Genomic DNA, 17,695 nt, shown 5'->3' with positions numbered 1-17,695 from the left:
CTCAAATCACTGGTGCTCGCGATATCTACCAACGAAGGGTTAGCTAAGATAGACACAGGGGCAATACCAGTCTTCCACAGGTGTCTGTCCTGTGGATTTTCACACAATTGACATTGCTCTCTCAGGCCCTTGCTCACTCTCTAGCTACTCCAATATGAAAACAAGAATGTCCGTCCTTAGCAGTGCTACCAAGATCGTAATGTGATATTCAGAGGACAACGTTATGATAGAATACACCCTGGCGCTGGAAGGGGTACGTTCCTCATCATCGAGAAGCAGAAACATCCCGCTGTGTTCCGGTAAATGGTAGTACATACAGAGCGCTCTGTATCTTCCTCCTTCCCAACCAAACCAAATGCCCAGCTCGGCATTCGGCGCCATAGAATACTATGTCTAATTATGCCTACTGCACAAGAAAACAAATAAACCATGCACCGATCTCGGAGTACAAATAGGTAGCCTTTATAGATGGCCAAGCTAAAACACAAGAGAAGTTCGGCCGGTCGAAGCAAACCACCCTCCCTCCGGAGAAAACGGTTTATATATCGCCATAGAAGAAATACACACATACACACAGGTCAAACAGACAAACACCCATGATCGGCACAATCAACTCAGACAGCACTATAGCCGCCCCGCGACCCCGTTCCCTGGAGGGTATTGATCACGCGGCGCAGCCAGTCTTGGAAGATGTATGGAATGTCGCGGATGGTGTCGCCGTGCGGGAGCAGGTCCCAGCCGCGGGCGCCGTAGCGGCTGTAGTTTAGCCAGGAGCCGAAGATGAGGTAGGTGGCTGTGCCGAGGAAGAGACTGTTGTGAAAACACAATTAGAAAGTGAACAAATAAGAGGTGTCAGGCGAGGCAGAGTCAACTCATCACTCACATGATAATCATCCACGTAAAGAACCCCCAGTGACTCCCCGACGCATCCTCTCTATCATTATCACCACCATCATCCCCCTTGCCATCGCCTCCCTTATACTCATCGCAAGCATACCTCGTGCGCCAGTCCAGCTTCAGCACGTAGGAATCCCCATCAGCCTTGCCAAAGCTCTTAAACGACAAGCTCTTGTCACGGGAACTCTCGTCTTCGTCTTCGGCGACGACGACAGCAGCAGATCTCCGCTTCATATCATCCTCGTCGACCAATCCCTCGAGTCCAGAACGGTCCGGATCACACACGAACTCAATAACCGCGCCGGCGTTCTTCTTCTTGCCCTTGTTGTCATCCCCGCGATACTCGCCGCCAGTCAGCTTGACGAGCAGCCCCTCACGGTCGGGATCGATCTTCTTCAGGCGCGTGATCTCCGGGTCCTTGGAGCCGTGGCCTAGGGGGTCGAGGCCGACGATTGGGAAAGTGAAGGGGTTGAAGCTTTTGTCGGTTTCGGAATATTGTTCGACGAAGCCGCAGACTGGAGAGGAGAGAACGGGAGAAAGGGTCAGCATAGGTCCTTTTTTATTATCTTTTTCTTTTCTTCTTCTTCAAGGGTTTAGGCTTAAGGGGAAGAAAGAAGGAAGGTGGTCGCACTATTCTTAGAGGTTCCGCACTTGAGCGTCCCGCGAGTGGCAGCTCCTTTCAGGATATTGCAGATATTGAGCACATAGGTGGTGTTGGTGACCAAGCCGTCGGTTCGGTTGACATGGTACAGCTCGTGCACGCCGCCCAGTGCGCTGAGGTCGTATTTGTAGCCGTCTTCTTTGATGTGCGCGCAGTCGAAGCCGGATGCTGCTGCTAGTGGTAGCAGCAGTGATAGCGCTAGCGAGGCGGTGGATTGTATTCGCATGGTGGTGGTGGGTGGTGAGGGAGGACAGGAGGATCGACGAAGCCGGAACTGCAGCGCAGTCCGGGGGGTGCGAAGGCGGAGGGCGAGCACGTGCTCAAATACCGGTTTGGATGAAGGAAATTGGAGGGTGGAGGGCGAGGTAGGTGTTGGCTATGTAGACGGTGGATGGGGGTGTGGCGTCGAGAGCAATGGATGTTGTTGCGTCGGAAGTAGTGTCTGCCTGACTGTCCTGGCCACGGGAGACACTCAGCGGATATGATGTCACTTGGTCTACACCACGAGGCACCGAGAACATACCCCTAGGCACAGTCAGGAGAGAATTCGCTATCCCTACCTCTCTCCCTGTTGCATTCTCTATCTCTCAATCGTCCCATGTCCTCCGTCCGGATCGTCCATGCTACACTTGTCCACACACCCACCGCGCACGGACCACCGCAACATCTGCCACTTCCACATTGAACGATTAACCGCCGCGACAACACTTACTCCCCACAGCCAAGATGGTCCAGCCACGCATGGTAAGAGACGCCCAATTCCACGTAGCCCAGCAGATTAACCACATCCACTAACACTCCCGCAGCTCTCAAAAGACGAAGAAGGCGCGGGCGGGTCAGAGGACAACGAGGTGCGCCGCGAGGACCAGGAGAAGATTAACCGGTTCAGCCGCCTGCACCAGCGGGAGACAGTGCTGGAAGAGCAACTGAAGGGGAAACAAGTATGCCACGCCCCTTGCTTTCCAATTTTTAACATTGAATGGCACTAACAATGTCCGTACAGAAAGACAAAGAAGACCTCGAAGAAGTCTCCATGGAACTCGAACTAGCCGATGAAGATGACCTCGTCCCGTAAGTATTTATGCGATATTCTCTTCGTTCCATCCTAGTCTCAGGAAAAAATGCTTGCCTGGCTGGTATACTTGCATACACCCGATACTCATTGAATCTCTAGCTACAAAATCGGCGACTCCTTCTTCCAACTGCCCCTCTCCGACGCGCAGGCCATGCTTGCCTCCTCGTCGGAGCGCATTGACGGAGACGTGTCGAAGCTGGAGGATTCGCTGGGCGACTTGCGCGAGGAGTTGCAGTCGCTCAAGGTGGCGCTGTATGCGCGCTTTGGGAGGAGTATTAATCTAGAGACTTGATCTTCTCTTTCTCCCTTTCTTTTCTGTTTAGAACACAGGATAGTACATGAATTATCTATCAATTGAATCATGATTTCATATCAAATAGTCAGTCTTGGGGAGATGCACATGTACGGGAACATGCATATACGTGGATTACAATGCAACAAGTTGGCTCGTCGGTATCATTGAAAGTAAAGCAAGGTCAGAGGTATCTAAGAGAAGTAGAAGAACGAAAAGATCACAAAAAACCCTTCCACCACAAGAAGATAAAAAACGACAAGCATGTATTTCGGGGGGGAAGTGCAAGTGCAAAGTGCAAAGGGTAAAGTGCAAGGGTAAGGGGCATCCAAAGGACTCGAGCGCAATCATCAATCAAACAACGCCCATTCTCCAGTGCAGTGCTGTTCAGGTAAGCAGAGATCCCCGTGGGTCCGCCGTGTATCACATCCCATCCATCCATCCATCCCTCTCTTCCATCCAAGCCAAGCCAGGTATGTACGTACTTCCAAATCTTTCTCTCTGTCTGTCGCCAATTTTGTATGTAGTGGTTGGTAGTAGATCACCTAAATTTGGCTCGGCAGCGGCCCATGATTTCGTTCTGGCACACCAGCTCGGCACTGAATTCACTTCCATCCAGAGTAAGGTAGATGTCGAAGTAGACGCGGTAGAAGATACCCTGCGGGGTATCCATGCGCTCAAAGTCCGTTTCGAGGTTCTTGCGCGAGAGGTCCGACGTGAGCGTGACGACTTCCTTGATGCCTGGAAGGAGTCAGTACGTATACGTCGTAATCAAAGTTCGGACAAGACTCACGGGGATCCTTGGTATATTCTGGGCACACATCCTCGTCGCACGCGTACAGCACGTCCTCGTACATGAGGGTAGCGCCGGGGGCGACCTGACGGAAGAAGCTGACCTTGACGGGTTCGCCGATCTTGACACGCTCGCCCTTCTGCACGAAGATCTGCCGCGTATACTTGCAGCGGTCGCGGCCGTCCAGACTGGGTACCCGGTACTGCTCTGGGTGGTATCCCTCCTTGAAGGGCTGCAGCGTGGCCATCAGGTAGTGCCGACGCGCGACACGGTGGGTGATCACTCGCTCGGTGATACCGGCTGTTACGGCACCCTTGACAATAGCCGCCACCGAGTCCATGGGCCGCACCACCTTGGTCTGGTACTGCGGAGGAACGTGGAGTCGAATCTGCTGGAAGAGGTACTCGGATGCACCGAAACCACCCACAACCAAGACATTCTGCGAATACAGTCAGCTGTGAACAAACACATATCAAAAAAAGAAATTTTTACCTGAAGCGAACGGTTCTGCGCTTGAATGGCGATGATCTGGTTGCGCACCAACTCCAGGATCCGATTGACGACCGGTTCGAAACACTGAAGAATCTCCTCATTGGTGAAGGTCATGTAGCCCTCCTCGATGCCGGCGTCCGGGAAATCGGCCTCGATACCCACATCCACCGCCCACTTCTGTCCGTTGTTGCGGAAGTCGGCCTTGATGCGGTTCTCAAAGTCCATGATACACTTGGCGTAGACCTTACCCGCCGTCCTCGAGCCGTCCGGAAGCTTCATCTTGCGGATCTTAGCGCGCAGGATATTGCTGAAATTCCGGTTCAGCGCCGTCGAACCGCACGAATCACCAGATCCAGCTGTGCACTCCATGACACTGAACGGCTGCTCTTCCTCGACCTCGTAAGCAATCAGATCCACCGTACCACCACCGCAGTCGACAATCAGGATGGCATCGCCGACTTTCAGGTTCAGCAGTCCGGTCTTGGCACAGAAGAGCGCCGCGGCCTCGGGCTCCGACACGAGCGTCAGTCGGTTGTCATTCTCGTCACGCAAGAAACCGGCCTGGATGGCAGCGGCGCGTGTGGCTGCCTTGCCGGCATCGTTCCAGATGGCAGGCACGGTCAGATAGTAGCGGATGTTGCGCTCCTCACGGGTGAACACCTCGCCCAGCGTCTTCTGCAGCTGAGCGCGCATGGCTTGGCGCAGCTTGAAGAGGTAGTCAGCCGCCACGTCGATCTCGGACTTTCCTGGCGGGAGCGGGGGCAAGTTGATGGGGTCGATATAGGTATTTCCGGACAGCATGAGCTGGAGCTTGAACCACTCGACCTTTTGCACGCCGGGTTTGGGGTATCCGGTGGGGGCGAGGGCATCGGCGATGTCAGGCCCCCAGCCGACGACTTTTTGATACTGGTCATAGTAGAGGACTGTCGGGATCTGGCATGGGAGTTAGTGGGATGATCAGGCAATCAATTGGCGGGGGGAAGTTCTGTTTACTTTTTGTTTGGTGTGTGTTCCAGCGCCCGGCCATTCGGTAATGATATCTTCCCGAGCCTCATTGTTGGTCGCAAAAGCGAATGCGACACCGGAGAAAGTAGTGCCAAAGTCAATTCCCACAATCAACTGAGCCTTGCCGCGACCGCCATCAGCGTCGGTGTTGATGCGCCCAGCATATCCTGGCTGAGACATGTTCTGCGGGATGCCGTGGGGCACGGCCTGCATCCCGTAGGGCGGGGGATTCATTTGTTGGGCGGGCTGTTGGCCGTATTGGAGATTGGTGTTGATTGGGGGCGGATGGTGGCCAAGCTGCTGCTGACCGGGCACCATAGGAGATGTAGGACGACCGACGGGGTAACTTGGTGGGCGGGCCAACTGGTTATTGTTCATGGGAAGGCTATGGGTTGAAGAAGTGTTGTCGCCAGAAGGGGGGGGCGACGCGGTCCCGTTGGAGGTGGTGTTGACGAGGAGGTTGACTGGCGGAGGGGTGGGAGAGGATGAGGTTGGGATGTTGTTGTTCTTTTTGTCGCGACGGAAACCGAAGGCCTTGAGTCGACTCATGGAGTCCATAGGTGGCAAGAAGAAGAAAAGAGAAGGAAGGGGAGGGGGGAGGGAAGTAAAAAGGACGGGAGGAAGGAAGGGAAAAGAGAGCCAGGAGGGGGCCAAGAGGCTGATGGAGAGCGAGAGGCTGAGATACGAGGCTCAGTAGTATTCCGATCAGGGGAACGTAGGAGTCGAGGATTACTCCGTTCGGCTCGAGTCCACGGGCGCCTATACTTAGATCATGAATGGTGGTTGACCGAGAACTTCATAGTAGTTTCGGAGGGCTCACCGTCTCTCGCGGGGTGAGCGTGTCGTCCTCGGCCACTAGTCGTTACTATTCTTCCGCATCTCCGCCGGTCACCTCCTACGCTCCAGGCATGCATGCGTTCATTCTTCCCTGCTTCCCTTCTTTTTCTTTGTTTACACTCGTCTCCGTCTGGTTCGATGGGCGACCCACGGAACGCCCTGTTTTCCTCTGTGGCCACTTTTCGGCCCCAACGCCAGGAACCCACGCGGTTGGAGAAAATGCCACTTTCCAACCACTCCGGTCTCCAGGAGGAAAGAATGTAATAATAGATCCACACGATTAACTACAATTTCCGCGCCACCCAATGCTCCGGCCGGTACAGGTTCTGGAGCATGCTCTCCCGGTCCTGGATATAGCCGCACAGCGGCCGCTCCACCATCGCCCGCTGCTCAACCCGGAAGCCCATGCGCTCCACAAGGCTCAGCACTTCCTCCGCCGTCAACTCCACAGTGCCAGGCTCGCCGATGCCCGGGCCATCCTCTGCCGCCTGTGCGTCGGCTTTGCGGGGATGTTGCTCGTGCCCATCCTCGAAATGCCACAGTAACGGGCCGACATTGATCCACAGCCCGCCCGGCTGAAGACAATGCCGGATCGCTTCGATGTAGCGGATTAAATTGGGCGCCGTGTCGATGAAAAACACGGTCGCGACCGCGTGGAAAGCCGCCCGGTTCGTGGGCTGCATGTACAGCACGACGAAATCGGCTGCCGACATGCTCATCGCCCCCAATGGCTGCTGCTGATCGGGCCCAGGAGTGGTAGCCGCTGTGGCTTGGGCCATGGCGGTGCCCGGGTGGATGTCCGGGATGGCGATGCGCTGTAACTGTTGCGCGCGGGATTGGAGATTCGAAAAATGTAGTGCAAAGGGGAATAGCGCGTGTTTTTGCGGTCCCTCCGTATGATTTAAGACCCAGCTGCTGGCCAGCAGCTGGTGGTAGGAGATCTCATTGCCTTCGGCGGAGTACCCGGCCATACAGATATCAAAAACAAGGCGTCCCAGGCCGGCACCAGGTACGAGCACGCGGATCTGCTCGCCCGCGGTTCGTTGTGTCTCAAACTCGGTGCGTAGATCATCCAAGACTGGGCCATAGCAGACGTCACGCTCGGGCTGGCCCTCGGCACTCCAGTCGCGATAGAACTGGCGGATGGTCGAATGCGCCTTGTTCACGTCCCCGCCTTTTGCGGTGCCGTGCCAGTTGCGGGACGGGTCGTTAGGATCCGGGTCGGCGTCGAGTCAAAGGACTCGAGGCCGACGGCGAGAATGGCCTCGGCGATCTCCGCGTTCGTGTCGATGGCATCGTCGACTTTGTTGAAGCTGTCCAGCACGGAGAATGGTGGCTCAGCCAGCATCTGCCAGTGGGCGGAAGGCAGAGCATAGAACGCCTTTCGGCGGCGATGGGTGGTGTTGAAGTGGGCGGTTCTTCGATATTGTCTGCACGGTGTCAGCGCTGTCCCCGAAGCTATATCCACCACTCAGCCAGGGAAGCAATATCTCTCTCCCGATGTGGACATGATTCAGTTCTACCTACCTGAAAGAGTCAAAGGCCGCAAACAAGACCCTCCGTTCCTCCGGATCCGAAAAAGGATCGAAGTCGCCTGCCCAGCTGCGTTCTTCGTCCGCCGCCTGGAGGTGAACCGAGTGGGATGCCATGATTCCCCCACCAAATCCTCCCACCTACTGCTGAGTGTAGTACACACTGTCCTGTAGATAGCAATAATAATAAGGGTGTGGTGTGGTAGTTATCAAGAGCGGGCGAATTGAAGAAGTGGATGGATTGAGTTGTGGATCCGTGGGTTTGCTTTGGCGGGGCCCATCCATCTTCATCTTCTTCTTCCTGACCACCACGACTATCACCGATCATCATCTAGTCAGTCCCGGTGTGATATCCAACGTGTGTCTACTCAGTCCCCGACCATCATGACTGCCGAAGTCGCCTCTCTTCCCCAGACGGAGCTGGTCACGCCCCACGTCATCCCGCTAGAGACCTCGTTTGCGCTGCCCAGATCATTGCATACCACCGCGCATCTGCACTTAACCTTCTTGGATACGTGCTCGATGGTCTTTGTGACTACTACGACGCCAGGAGACTCGACTGCCTCTGCCAAGCCGATGGGCAGCTTTGTCTATGCTATGCCAGATGTAGGTTCCGGTTCAATCGTGTTTGCATTGTTGGCAGCATAGCTAACCTCATGCAGCGAACCTCCCCGACATCAACAATATCAACCACCCTTTACACCTCTCCCTCCAGCATTGAATACACGGCCCGCATTGCCAAGATTATTACACGACGGATAAATCGTCCCGTGTATGTGGGGTGTAGTATCGACGCTAATGGGCTGGGATTGACCATCGAGGAGGAGATGGCAGGGCTGAAAAAGATCATTGACTCGATCATGGAGCAGTGGGAGAAGAGGACGCAACCAAATTAATCATCTTGCAGCAGCAAGTCAAACTACCTAATCGAATACCGGATAGAACATACATCATTCCTGTCTTCACGTAAACAAAGCCGTCCGTCAACACGACTAATCTTCCCCCCGAGTCCATCCACGCGTCAGAGTTTGATGACGTTTTTGGCCTCAATAGCGTCCTCCGGTCCCTTCTCCACGACGATAGAGATAGAGCGTATCGTCTCCCGTTTCTTCACTCCGATCCAGACGAGGATCCGCGGGATTCTGGACAAACAGGAAATTAGCGCTGTGACAATCCGCTGAGGGAAGATGACACCTGCATGGTATCCACGCAGAGGAATAAAAACAGGACAGAGAAGAACAACACGACGAGCACAGCTCCGATGGCGGTCAGGACGACGATGAGCTTGTTGTCACTGGACTCCTTCATCTTGTTGAGCGGCAAGTTAACCGGTTGCAAGATCAAGGGTAGCAACAAGAGCAACGGCGGAGAAGGTGAGGAGATGAAGCGATGAGAACGAGTTGCAAGATGATAACAGCGAGGATGAGAAGACGAGAAGATGGACGATAGACGATGAGCGGGAGAGAGAGGAAGAGGAAGGTAAACAGAGATGGGAGGGCGAGAAGGCAAGAGCATGCGGTGGTTGAGGCAGGAGCGACTGGGAGGTATAGGGACTGCGATCACAAGTGCAGTTGAACGTCGCACCCAGGACATGATGATTCCCATAGACCCGTACGGTGTCGACTATCCGCCATTCTTGCGCCCCCTCCCTGGTAAGTGATAGAAGGAAGGAAGAGTATACGCGACCCAGTCATGATCCTCAGATATTGACGACCTCAGAGTCAGCTCCAATCCAAAGACACGCTTGAATGCAGCATGTTCGGTCCTGGCACTCCGGAGTTGGGTTCTCAACCCATCTCAGGTAAAGGATGTCCGCACAAGGACTCCATTCTACACTGTACATCCACGAATGTTATCATATCCACCCCCAGGCACCCGCCATAACCGGATGACTACGGCATTAGCGGTCTTTCGGATGAAAGGAAATACTCTCTTTGGGAATCTCACACGGCAATGAGAACTCGCATTGGACCGGAGTCGAGCAGTCGGAGTCCCTGGCCCACAGCGCCTGGTACTAAGCCTGGGGCTGAGCAGGAACACAGCGAAGAAATCACTGAGAAGGCAGTATAAATAGACAGGTGATCTCCAGCAACTCTGGTATTTAAATTCAGAAACCAGGTTTCTTACTGAATCTCTCGCAATCATGATGGCTCGCCCACACCCGCACAACGTCGGTATCAAGGCCATGGAGATATACTTCCCCAACAGAGTTAGCTATATTCTAACCACGATTCCATCTTTCAAAGCTAACTTGCTGTAGTACGTTGCCCAATCAGACCTGGAAAAGCTCCTCGGCGCCAGTGCAGGGAAGCATACCATTGGATTAGGTCAAACCAACATGAGCTTCTGTGATGACCGTGAGGGTGGATATCATCCATTCCATTCACATCGACATCACTAACAGAGCGTTAGATGTCCACTCTCTCGCTCTCACAGCCGTCTCCTCCCTCCTCCAAAAGTATACCATCGACCCCCATTCCATCGGGCGCCTCGAAGTCGGCACTGAGTCGATGCTCGACAAGGCCAAGTCCTGCAAGTCCGTACTGATGCAGCTCTTCGCCACAAATACCGACATCGAAGGTGTCGACACCTACAACGCCTGTTACGGGGGCACCAGCGCTCTGTTCAACGCCGTGCACTGGATCGAGTCCTCTGCATGGGACGGCCGCGATGCTATCGTCGTGGCATCCGACATCGCCATCTATAATCAACCAGCTTCACGTCCCACCGGTGGCGCGGGATGCGTGGCTATGCTGGTGGGCCCAAATGCATCGCTTATTCTGGAGCCTGTGCGCGCGTCTCATATGCAGCATACATATGACTTCTACAAGGCCGACTTCAAGTCTGAGTATCCACTCGTCGACGGGCATTATTCCTCTCGGTGTTACCTGCAAGCTCTGGATGCTTGTTACAGACGGTATAAGGGGAAAACCGCGGGCTTGGATGGAGATTCGAGGCATGCAGCAGCTTCTTCGACCGAAGACTTTGACTACTTTGTCTTCCATGCACCGAACTGCAAGCTTGTCGCCAAGGCGTATGCGCGTCTTCTGTACAACGATTTTATTGCTGATCCCGAGAACTCGGCTTTCGGGCCCAAGGCTATTCCTTCGACGTTTCGGGATTTGTCTGACGAGCCATCTCTTGCCGATAAGAGCTTGGAGAAACTCTTGATAGAATTGAACAAGGAAAGATTCACTCTGCGCGTGCAGCCTAGCTTGACTGTTCCGACTATGTGTGGGAACATGTACACTGCAACCGTGTGGGCAGGTCTGATCAGCCTTCTCAGCAATACACCAAGCGGCGAACTTCTTGACAAGCGGGTGGGGGTGTTTAGTTTTGGAAGTGGTCTGGCAAGCACTATGTTTAGCCTGCGGGTTGTCGGTGATGTCCAGGCTATCAAGCAGAATATTGATTTGCATACCCGTCTAGCGGACCGAGTGAGGGTTTCACCTGAGGTATACGATGAGGTATGTTCTTGTATATATATATCGAACAGAAAACTGATAAATGATAGATGTGCCAGCTTCGGGAGACAGCGTACCAACAGAAGGACTATACTCCAGTAGGCGATACTGATACACTTGTGCCGGGGACGTATTATCTCGTGCAAGTTGACGAGTGGTTTCGGCGGAAGTATGCCGTAAAGGGATAAAATGATCGCCAGAACGGGCATGCACCCAACCAACTCCGTGCTCGCATTACTCGGGGTCCCCTCGAAAAGAACATGCTCTGTTGCGACACCTCAATTGAATATGGTCCACTCCATGTATACTGTATACTCAATCCTAAAACAATCCCAGAAGCTTTATCCCCAAACAGCATTTTAGCCTCAGCAACTAAAGCACCAGATAGATTAAACCCCCACTCGGCAACACACCCGACAACCCAACTGGACTGTATTCCCTGTCGCGATCTACACGTCATTGTCCCAGACCAACTGCCTAAAACTGAAACACTACTATGTACGTATCGTGCGATGTCAGATTTAGGACCGACGGAGGTCGGCGCTCGGGACGGAAGTCTCAGATTTAGACACGCATGAGCAAATCGGAATTGCTCGGTTGGCTTTTTGTTTTTTCCTTGTTTCACCCCTTCGGCCGGATCTATGGCCCGCTGTGGGGCTGTCGCTTGTCATTGTGCTTTATTTGCTTAGCCGGTGTATGTTTATGACAATAGTGGGAAACGGCTAGTACACTCGCTGCGATTTGCAGATGTGGCCTTTTGTTTTCTCTACGTGGCCAATTCTGTGTTGAACGTGGATGGCCCCCGAGGCACATGGATAGTATTCCGGGAAGTGGGGGGACGAAAGTTATTACATGGACATGTCATTTTCTTCGGGGTTACCCAGTGCCGGGGATAGCGGATTGGGATTGGCTTCACGGCGATTTTGCCAGAGACAACCTAGTCTTATCGACGAGAGTTTCTATCGTCACCACACGCAGTAAACTCGTGTTCCCCATTCCTGCAAGCCTGCAGGTCAATGCACCGTGGCCACATGCGCGTGCGCGTGCGAGAAAAGCCACAGTTGCACCCTTATCCAGTCTGGATAATACCTCCGCCTCCGGCACGAACCGAGCATCAAGATTCCAAGGTAAGCTTCCTGCAGCTAGCTGCGCGGCACAGCACACAGACGGACCCTGACGGGATTGGTTGGGAGGTCCATGTTGCCGACTGAGCGATAATAATAAAATCTGCACCGTGCGAGATCAGGAAATGACAGCAACGGGAGGATCGTCCCGCCAGTATGTAAAACAGGGTCGGTCTGGCCAGCCTGGAGGGACAATAGTTCCAGTAATTAGTGGGACAGCCTCAAATATGAAATTGGACTCCATCAGACGGTGCGGGGGAGACTAGGAACAACGTTGTTTAGTTAGGGGACGGTGATGGCGACATTTGGTGGCCATGACCCACAGTAGCGCACTCCTGCCGCGATAAGTGTCTAGCCTTCTATCATTCGAGCCGACGGGCGCGGGAGGTCCTTGCAGGATCTACAGTTCCTTACGCGAGGTGACCGGAGAACTAGCCTAACATGGCATTTTGAGCTTGGACGGCGGACACCAGGCGCCAGAGGAGTGGTGGTGTGTACCTAGTTTAACTACTGGAGATATTCTCCGGAAGACTGACTATTGGTGCCAAACCCTTGGATCCCCGGGGCATGTTCCATACTATTGCCCCGGAAGCAACGAGTTAGGGTTGTTCACGCTGCAGAACGTTGGAACTAACGGCGGGCGGAACAAATTCTTCGGGGGACGCAGCGAGGTTACTAGGGGGCCGCCCCCTATAGGCGAGTTGGGGCTAAGCTCGGCAGTAAACTCACAACATGAAATTCGACGATTGTATTGCCACCCGGGTCCCACCGTCCGGGTCAATATCCGGGCTGGGCCTCCATGTGGTCCGGTGCACACCTTCCGAGTCGATCATCAGGGCTTGAGTGCAGAAAATGCAACAGGAGATGGGACCATACACGGCACGGCGGCCGCCGAGATCTTCATCCGACGTACATACTTGGCCTCACTAGACTGACCCAAGGGATAGTTAGGCTCGTGTCGGGGTACCTGTTGAGCCCTGCAAGCATCATCCTCGAGTTGATTTCGTTCCACCTTCGGGGTGCCAGTAGTTGGTGAGTCGAGCCTCACCCTGACTGGCGTGTGCTTTTCCCATCCACTCCCAATCCGGGATCGTCGCGCGCACCAACCTCAACTGGACGATGATCCGGCTCTCTTTCTTGTCACCACCTAGCGCACACTTGTCATCGGGCCAAGTGGGCCCCGCTAACTCTGCCGACTGTGCGTTAGGGGACACGCACCTTTTTTTCCTTTTCTTTTTTTCCCTTTATCCTGAGCCTCCGACAAGGTTCATCAAACACATACCTGGCTCCCGCCGGTGGGCCGGTGGACATCGGGTGCGCGCTCCAGCTCCCACCAGTGGATGACCGTGCAATAAAAGCAATGAGCCCCGAACTGCTTCCGGTATCCATCGACACTGCCACCGCCGATCCCGGGACACGCGTAGTTAATTGGACTGCGAAAAGAGAGGGTCTGATCATAGATTCTCCCATGGCCGAGCGCAAGTCGTCCGCGATCATCCTAGGGCTAGATCCTTCGTTGCGACTTGCCAGTGTCAATTCAAATGAGGATGGTAATTGACTTCGGTTGAGGGATCCTAAATTCAATCTGGTCCCGCGTTCTCCGTGATCTTAGTGAAAGTCGTACAGTTTAGTTTAGACCATGAACTGGGTTGGATGGAGTCCACGTCTGGTGATCGTAATTCCTCTCTTTTTGGCCTGTCGATCTGGGTTCCTCCTGCTTCGGCTGACCCAGGCAAATTATTCCCTTGGGCCAATTCGACCTTCTGTTCTTGGACACGAAGAGAGAGAAAGAAGAGGATCCATTCCCCGTTCTTTCCCCTTGCCCCCTCCCGCCGTCCCGGGTTTTCTTCACAAGATTCCTGAACGCCTTGATCTTCACTCTATTTTGCCCTTCCGCAACCTCGGCACTTGCAGCGCGATAACCTTGCGCCTGGCTTGCCCTCGGTGTCCGCTTGAGTTGGGGATTTAACTTTCCAACCAATAATCTTCTCGTCAAGCTCCTCCCCGACACTATGGCTTCATTGGAGCTTCGGCCTCCCCGCAGTTGGTGAAAGGAAGCTCCAGCGATCCGATGCCGTTGGAATTTTCCGGTAACTAGCGATCTTTGATTCCTGCGGTGCTTCATGATCAACGCTCCTTGGGAATTCCTCCTTCCTACTACTGCAGGCCGGGGCGTAACATCTAAACACCCCCGGACGGTGACAGCTACTTTTTATTTTCGTTTTCTTTTTTTTGGTTCTAAAACTCCTTTGGGGTTCCGTCTTCCATCACCATGCAGCCTTCTCCTTTTCGTCACGGCCACAATCCAGGCCCCTATGAGCTGCCCCCAGTGCAGTCGGTGACATCGGGGGCCTTGCCGGCTCCCGCTGCGCTGCTCTCCGCTCCGCCGAGCAGGCCCGACAGCGGGATGCGCATGGCCCATTTGTTACAACCTGTACCGCATCAGCCGCTGCCGGCCCAGCCGGCGCCAGTATCATCACCATACGCGCGCTTCTATGACTCTGCGTCGGGTTCTCCCGCGGAAAGTGGCGGCCTGTCTGATGCCCCTCCGCTAGGCTCTGTCCCAGGCGGCCCGGGCCTCTATCAAACCAGCCCCGTCGGCCACCAGCAGTCCGCGAGCCAATTGCAGCAGAAGAGAGCCTATCGACAGCGCCGGAAGGATCCCAGCTGCGATGCTTGTCGCGAGCGCAAGGTGAAATGCGACGCCTCGGAATCCGCGAGCTGCACGGAATGTACCAACCGCAAGGTCCGATGTCAGTTTACCAAGGAGACAAATCGCCGTATGTCTTCTATCAAGCAGGTGCAGGATCTTGAGAAACAGCTCCAAAACACCAAGCATCAACTTCATCAATTAAGGTCTGGAATGTTGCGTCCAGATCAGATGGATGTTGACGAGGCCGGCGGCCAGCCTCTGCTCAAACTACCAGAAATTGATTACCGCCCTTCGCGCCGGTCTCACGCGCCAATCACCCAAGATTTATCGGATGTACGATCTAATTTGCGCCGGTACGGTCGTGGCATCTTGAAGGTTCCTACGCAATACCGACAAGAAGGTGCCAAGTCGTCGTTGACCGGCGATGCGCCCCAACTTCCCCCGAAGAACGTTGCGGATCGACTCCTGGCGCAATATTTTGCCTGCATTCACTCCGTGCTCCCGGTACTGCATTGGCCGTCATTTATGAAAGACTACGAGAAGGTCTACGAGTCGGGCTCATTGGTGGGTGTCTCTCGCGAATGGGCTGCGATCTTGTTCGGTGTCTTTGGCTGTGGCGTGGTCCACACGCTTGGACCGAAGCGCGAAGAAGAGGGCAAGGAATATGTGCGCATCTCGACAGGGATCATCGACGTCTGGCAAGACAATTTCAACCTTGATCGGGCCCGCGCCGCGCTGTTGGTCAGCATTTTCCTCTACGAAATCAACTCAAAGTCGGCCAGTTGGGTGTGGATTGGTTCGGCGGTGCGAGTCGCCCAGGAAATCGGGCTGCACATTGATTCGGGGCCCTGGCCGCCCCTCGAAGGGGAGATGCGGAAACGCTTGTGGTGGGGGTTGTATACCTGGGACAGGTTTGTACTCACTTTCACTTACAGTCAGACCAGTATGCTGATACTCTCTCTAGGTTACTGGCTCTGGAAATGGGGAAGCCTGTCTTGATCAACGATCAGGACTGCGACATTGACCTGCCGTGCCCCGTGGACGAGCAATCCATGACAGAGGACGCCGGTATCCTCGAAAGCCAGCAGACTACAGCACTATTGGCAACTATTCACGTCGTCCGCTCCATCGGCCAGCTCACACGAACCCTACGATTGCCTACAGTCAGCCCGGCGACGCTCGAGACGTTTGAGCGGCATTTTAACACATGTCTTGCAACCTTCCCCCCTCAACTCCACCCGAAGAACGACGAATATCTCGATCCTCGATCTCTCGCACCCGTTATCTACCTCCAGAACGCGCGCCTTATTCTCCACCGCCACAACATCTCCCCCGTCAGCTCGTTCGCCGCACGCTCGTCTGCAATGGATTACTGCATCTCGACATCTCTCGACACAGCCCAACTTCTATCGCGATGCATGCGGAGCCAATCGGAAGGCGATGACTGGCGGTCCCTACTCGCATCGTGCGCAGGAACTCTTCTGTGCACACACATTTGGCGCTGTATGCTTTTTCTCCTCTTCCGACAGGAATACGCAGGGGCTCTGGTTTGCATTCAAGCCAGCGCCGCGATCGGCGATGCTCGCTCCGTGAATGCATCCTGCGGCCAATACCTTTCCTTCTTCCTGCGCACTCTCCTGGAACGCCTGCAGCGCGGCGACAGCAGTACTGACCTAGAAAACGATGAGGAGATGTTAGCATATGCCTCTGGTGACATGCAGGGCAGCAGCGACGGTAGCTGGGTCTGGCAAGGGAGCGAGACCGGCTCTCAGCTGGAGGCTATCTCTCCAGTGCCTTCGAACACGAGAGCTCGCGGTCCAATTTCTCAGCCAGAAGACAAGGAGTGGGAGGGCTGGGAATGGATTGAGAAAACCGTCCAGTATCTTCTCACGGAGCAACAGGCACGCGGACCGTCCGAGCCTCGCGATGTCACCATGGGCCAGCCACAGGAGCCGGCCATGCTTGGCCCCGAGCGAGCAGCGTCGGATACATCAGACCAGCGGTCGAGTTCCGCTCATTCGCGCATGACCATCGCGAGCATTATTTGAAGTATGTGCTGCGCACATACTTCATAACACGGTTGATATTCCAACCATTGACGACTTCTTTCTCAACGAGTCCCATTATTCTTACACCACCTTTCGATTCGCTGCAAATATTGCAATGCCGATACCATTGTCCGGATATCTGTTTATTGTGCAGAACTTACTGTTTTCTTCTTTGTACATACTCTTCAGGATACATACTCTCACAGACGACATGATCTTGCAATTGCATTAAAGCTTCGAAGTCTGGGCTACTTTTGTAACTGAGTCGTTCTTATCGGCACTTTTACTTGCATTATTGGCCACTGGGCTTGATTACACCATGACATAGAGCGGGCCGCAAAGTGTAGACGCAGATCCATATATTTTAACAAACACTTAACCCTCAGAACATTTCAGATTTTCGAAGGTCAATTAGAGTTGGTTTAAAGCTCGCTAAATATGCCCTTATATAGATCTTTTCAATTTGTGCTATAAGTTATCACCATGATATCATTATGACCGGAGGAGTGCCGGGGCGTATGCTTTCGTCTCTGAATTGAACAGAATAATAAGTATTATACAGCTAAATAAGGCCTTGACCCTGTCTTATCTATACCACGTCCATCCAGCATGCCTCTCCACACCGTTAGCACTATCTAAACCCACTGATTGGATTTTCGGACTGATGAAAGGGAACAAACAGGTCACCCTCCAAGATGGCATCACCGAATCAGACAAAGATCGGTCCGCCACTCTCTTCAATTAATAGTTTGCAAATCGCCCGCTAACTTTATACTACGCTATTTGTAGGCTACGATCACTGGTCTATTCTGCCGGGGGCCA

At 53.9% G+C, this 17,695-nt stretch overlaps 8 protein-coding genes across 8 annotated transcripts; 4 read left to right on the top strand and 4 right to left on the bottom strand.

The window, feature by feature from the left end:
* Positions 1 to 614: 614 nt before the first annotated feature.
* N7510_001444 (autophagy-related protein 27) lies at positions 615 to 1,784 on the bottom strand (the record flags this gene model as incomplete). Its single annotated transcript, XM_056973371.1, has 3 exons — positions 615 to 810; positions 884 to 1,412; positions 1,529 to 1,784. The coding sequence occupies 3 exons, from the start codon at positions 1,782 to 1,784 to the stop codon at positions 615 to 617; spliced, it is 981 nt and encodes a 326-aa protein (XP_056838488.1).
* Positions 1,785 to 2,284: 500 nt separating this feature from the next.
* On the top strand, positions 2,285 to 2,925 carry N7510_001443 (tubulin-binding prefolding complex subunit GIM3; the record flags this gene model as incomplete). The annotated part of the gene is made up of 4 exons (XM_056973370.1): positions 2,285 to 2,302; positions 2,365 to 2,499; positions 2,562 to 2,629; positions 2,733 to 2,925. 4 exons carry the CDS (start codon positions 2,285 to 2,287, stop codon positions 2,923 to 2,925), a joined length of 414 nt encoding a protein of 137 aa, XP_056838487.1.
* Positions 2,926 to 3,466: 541 nt separating this feature from the next.
* On the bottom strand, positions 3,467 to 5,773 carry N7510_001442 (Hsp70 family protein; the record flags this gene model as incomplete). Its single annotated transcript, XM_056973369.1, has 4 exons — positions 3,467 to 3,666; positions 3,719 to 4,157; positions 4,211 to 5,143; positions 5,204 to 5,773. The coding sequence occupies 4 exons, from the start codon at positions 5,771 to 5,773 to the stop codon at positions 3,467 to 3,469; spliced, it is 2,142 nt and encodes a 713-aa protein (XP_056838486.1).
* A 563-nt stretch (positions 5,774 to 6,336) lies between these two features.
* N7510_001441 (uncharacterized protein) lies at positions 6,337 to 7,701 on the bottom strand (the record flags this gene model as incomplete). The annotated part of the gene is made up of 3 exons (XM_056973368.1): positions 6,337 to 7,171; positions 7,219 to 7,482; positions 7,580 to 7,701. 3 exons carry the CDS (start codon positions 7,699 to 7,701, stop codon positions 6,337 to 6,339), a joined length of 1,221 nt encoding a protein of 406 aa, XP_056838485.1.
* Positions 7,702 to 7,968: 267 nt separating this feature from the next.
* On the top strand, positions 7,969 to 8,480 carry N7510_001440 (proteasome assembly chaperone 4 family protein; the record flags this gene model as incomplete). Its single annotated transcript, XM_056973367.1, has 2 exons — positions 7,969 to 8,190; positions 8,247 to 8,480. The coding sequence occupies 2 exons, from the start codon at positions 7,969 to 7,971 to the stop codon at positions 8,478 to 8,480; spliced, it is 456 nt and encodes a 151-aa protein (XP_056838484.1).
* Positions 8,481 to 8,605: 125 nt separating this feature from the next.
* On the bottom strand, positions 8,606 to 8,892 carry N7510_001439 (uncharacterized protein; the record flags this gene model as incomplete). The annotated part of the gene is made up of 2 exons (XM_056973366.1): positions 8,606 to 8,726; positions 8,777 to 8,892. 2 exons carry the CDS (start codon positions 8,890 to 8,892, stop codon positions 8,606 to 8,608), a joined length of 237 nt encoding a protein of 78 aa, XP_056838483.1.
* An 838-nt stretch (positions 8,893 to 9,730) lies between these two features.
* erg13A (putative hydroxymethylglutaryl-CoA synthase) lies at positions 9,731 to 11,236 on the top strand (the record flags this gene model as incomplete). Its single annotated transcript, XM_056973365.1, has 4 exons — positions 9,731 to 9,793; positions 9,845 to 9,947; positions 9,991 to 11,051; positions 11,099 to 11,236. 4 exons carry the CDS (start codon positions 9,731 to 9,733, stop codon positions 11,234 to 11,236), a joined length of 1,365 nt encoding a protein of 454 aa, XP_056838482.1.
* A 3,208-nt stretch (positions 11,237 to 14,444) lies between these two features.
* N7510_001437 (transcription factor domain-containing protein) lies at positions 14,445 to 16,873 on the top strand (the record flags this gene model as incomplete). The annotated part of the gene is made up of 2 exons (XM_056973364.1): positions 14,445 to 15,736; positions 15,790 to 16,873. 2 exons carry the CDS (start codon positions 14,445 to 14,447, stop codon positions 16,871 to 16,873), a joined length of 2,376 nt encoding a protein of 791 aa, XP_056838481.1.
* Between the last annotated feature and the right edge of the window lie 822 nt (positions 16,874 to 17,695).

Source organism: Penicillium lagena, assembly GCF_028827675.1.
Source record: "Penicillium lagena strain IBT 129212 chromosome Unknown utg000001l_segment0_segment0, whole genome shotgun sequence".
In the NCBI taxonomy this organism is placed as follows: Eukaryota; Fungi; Ascomycota; class Eurotiomycetes; order Eurotiales; family Aspergillaceae; genus Penicillium; species Penicillium lagena.
Note: the sequence above shows the minus strand (reverse complement) of the source record. Positions and strands in the feature narration are given on the sequence as shown.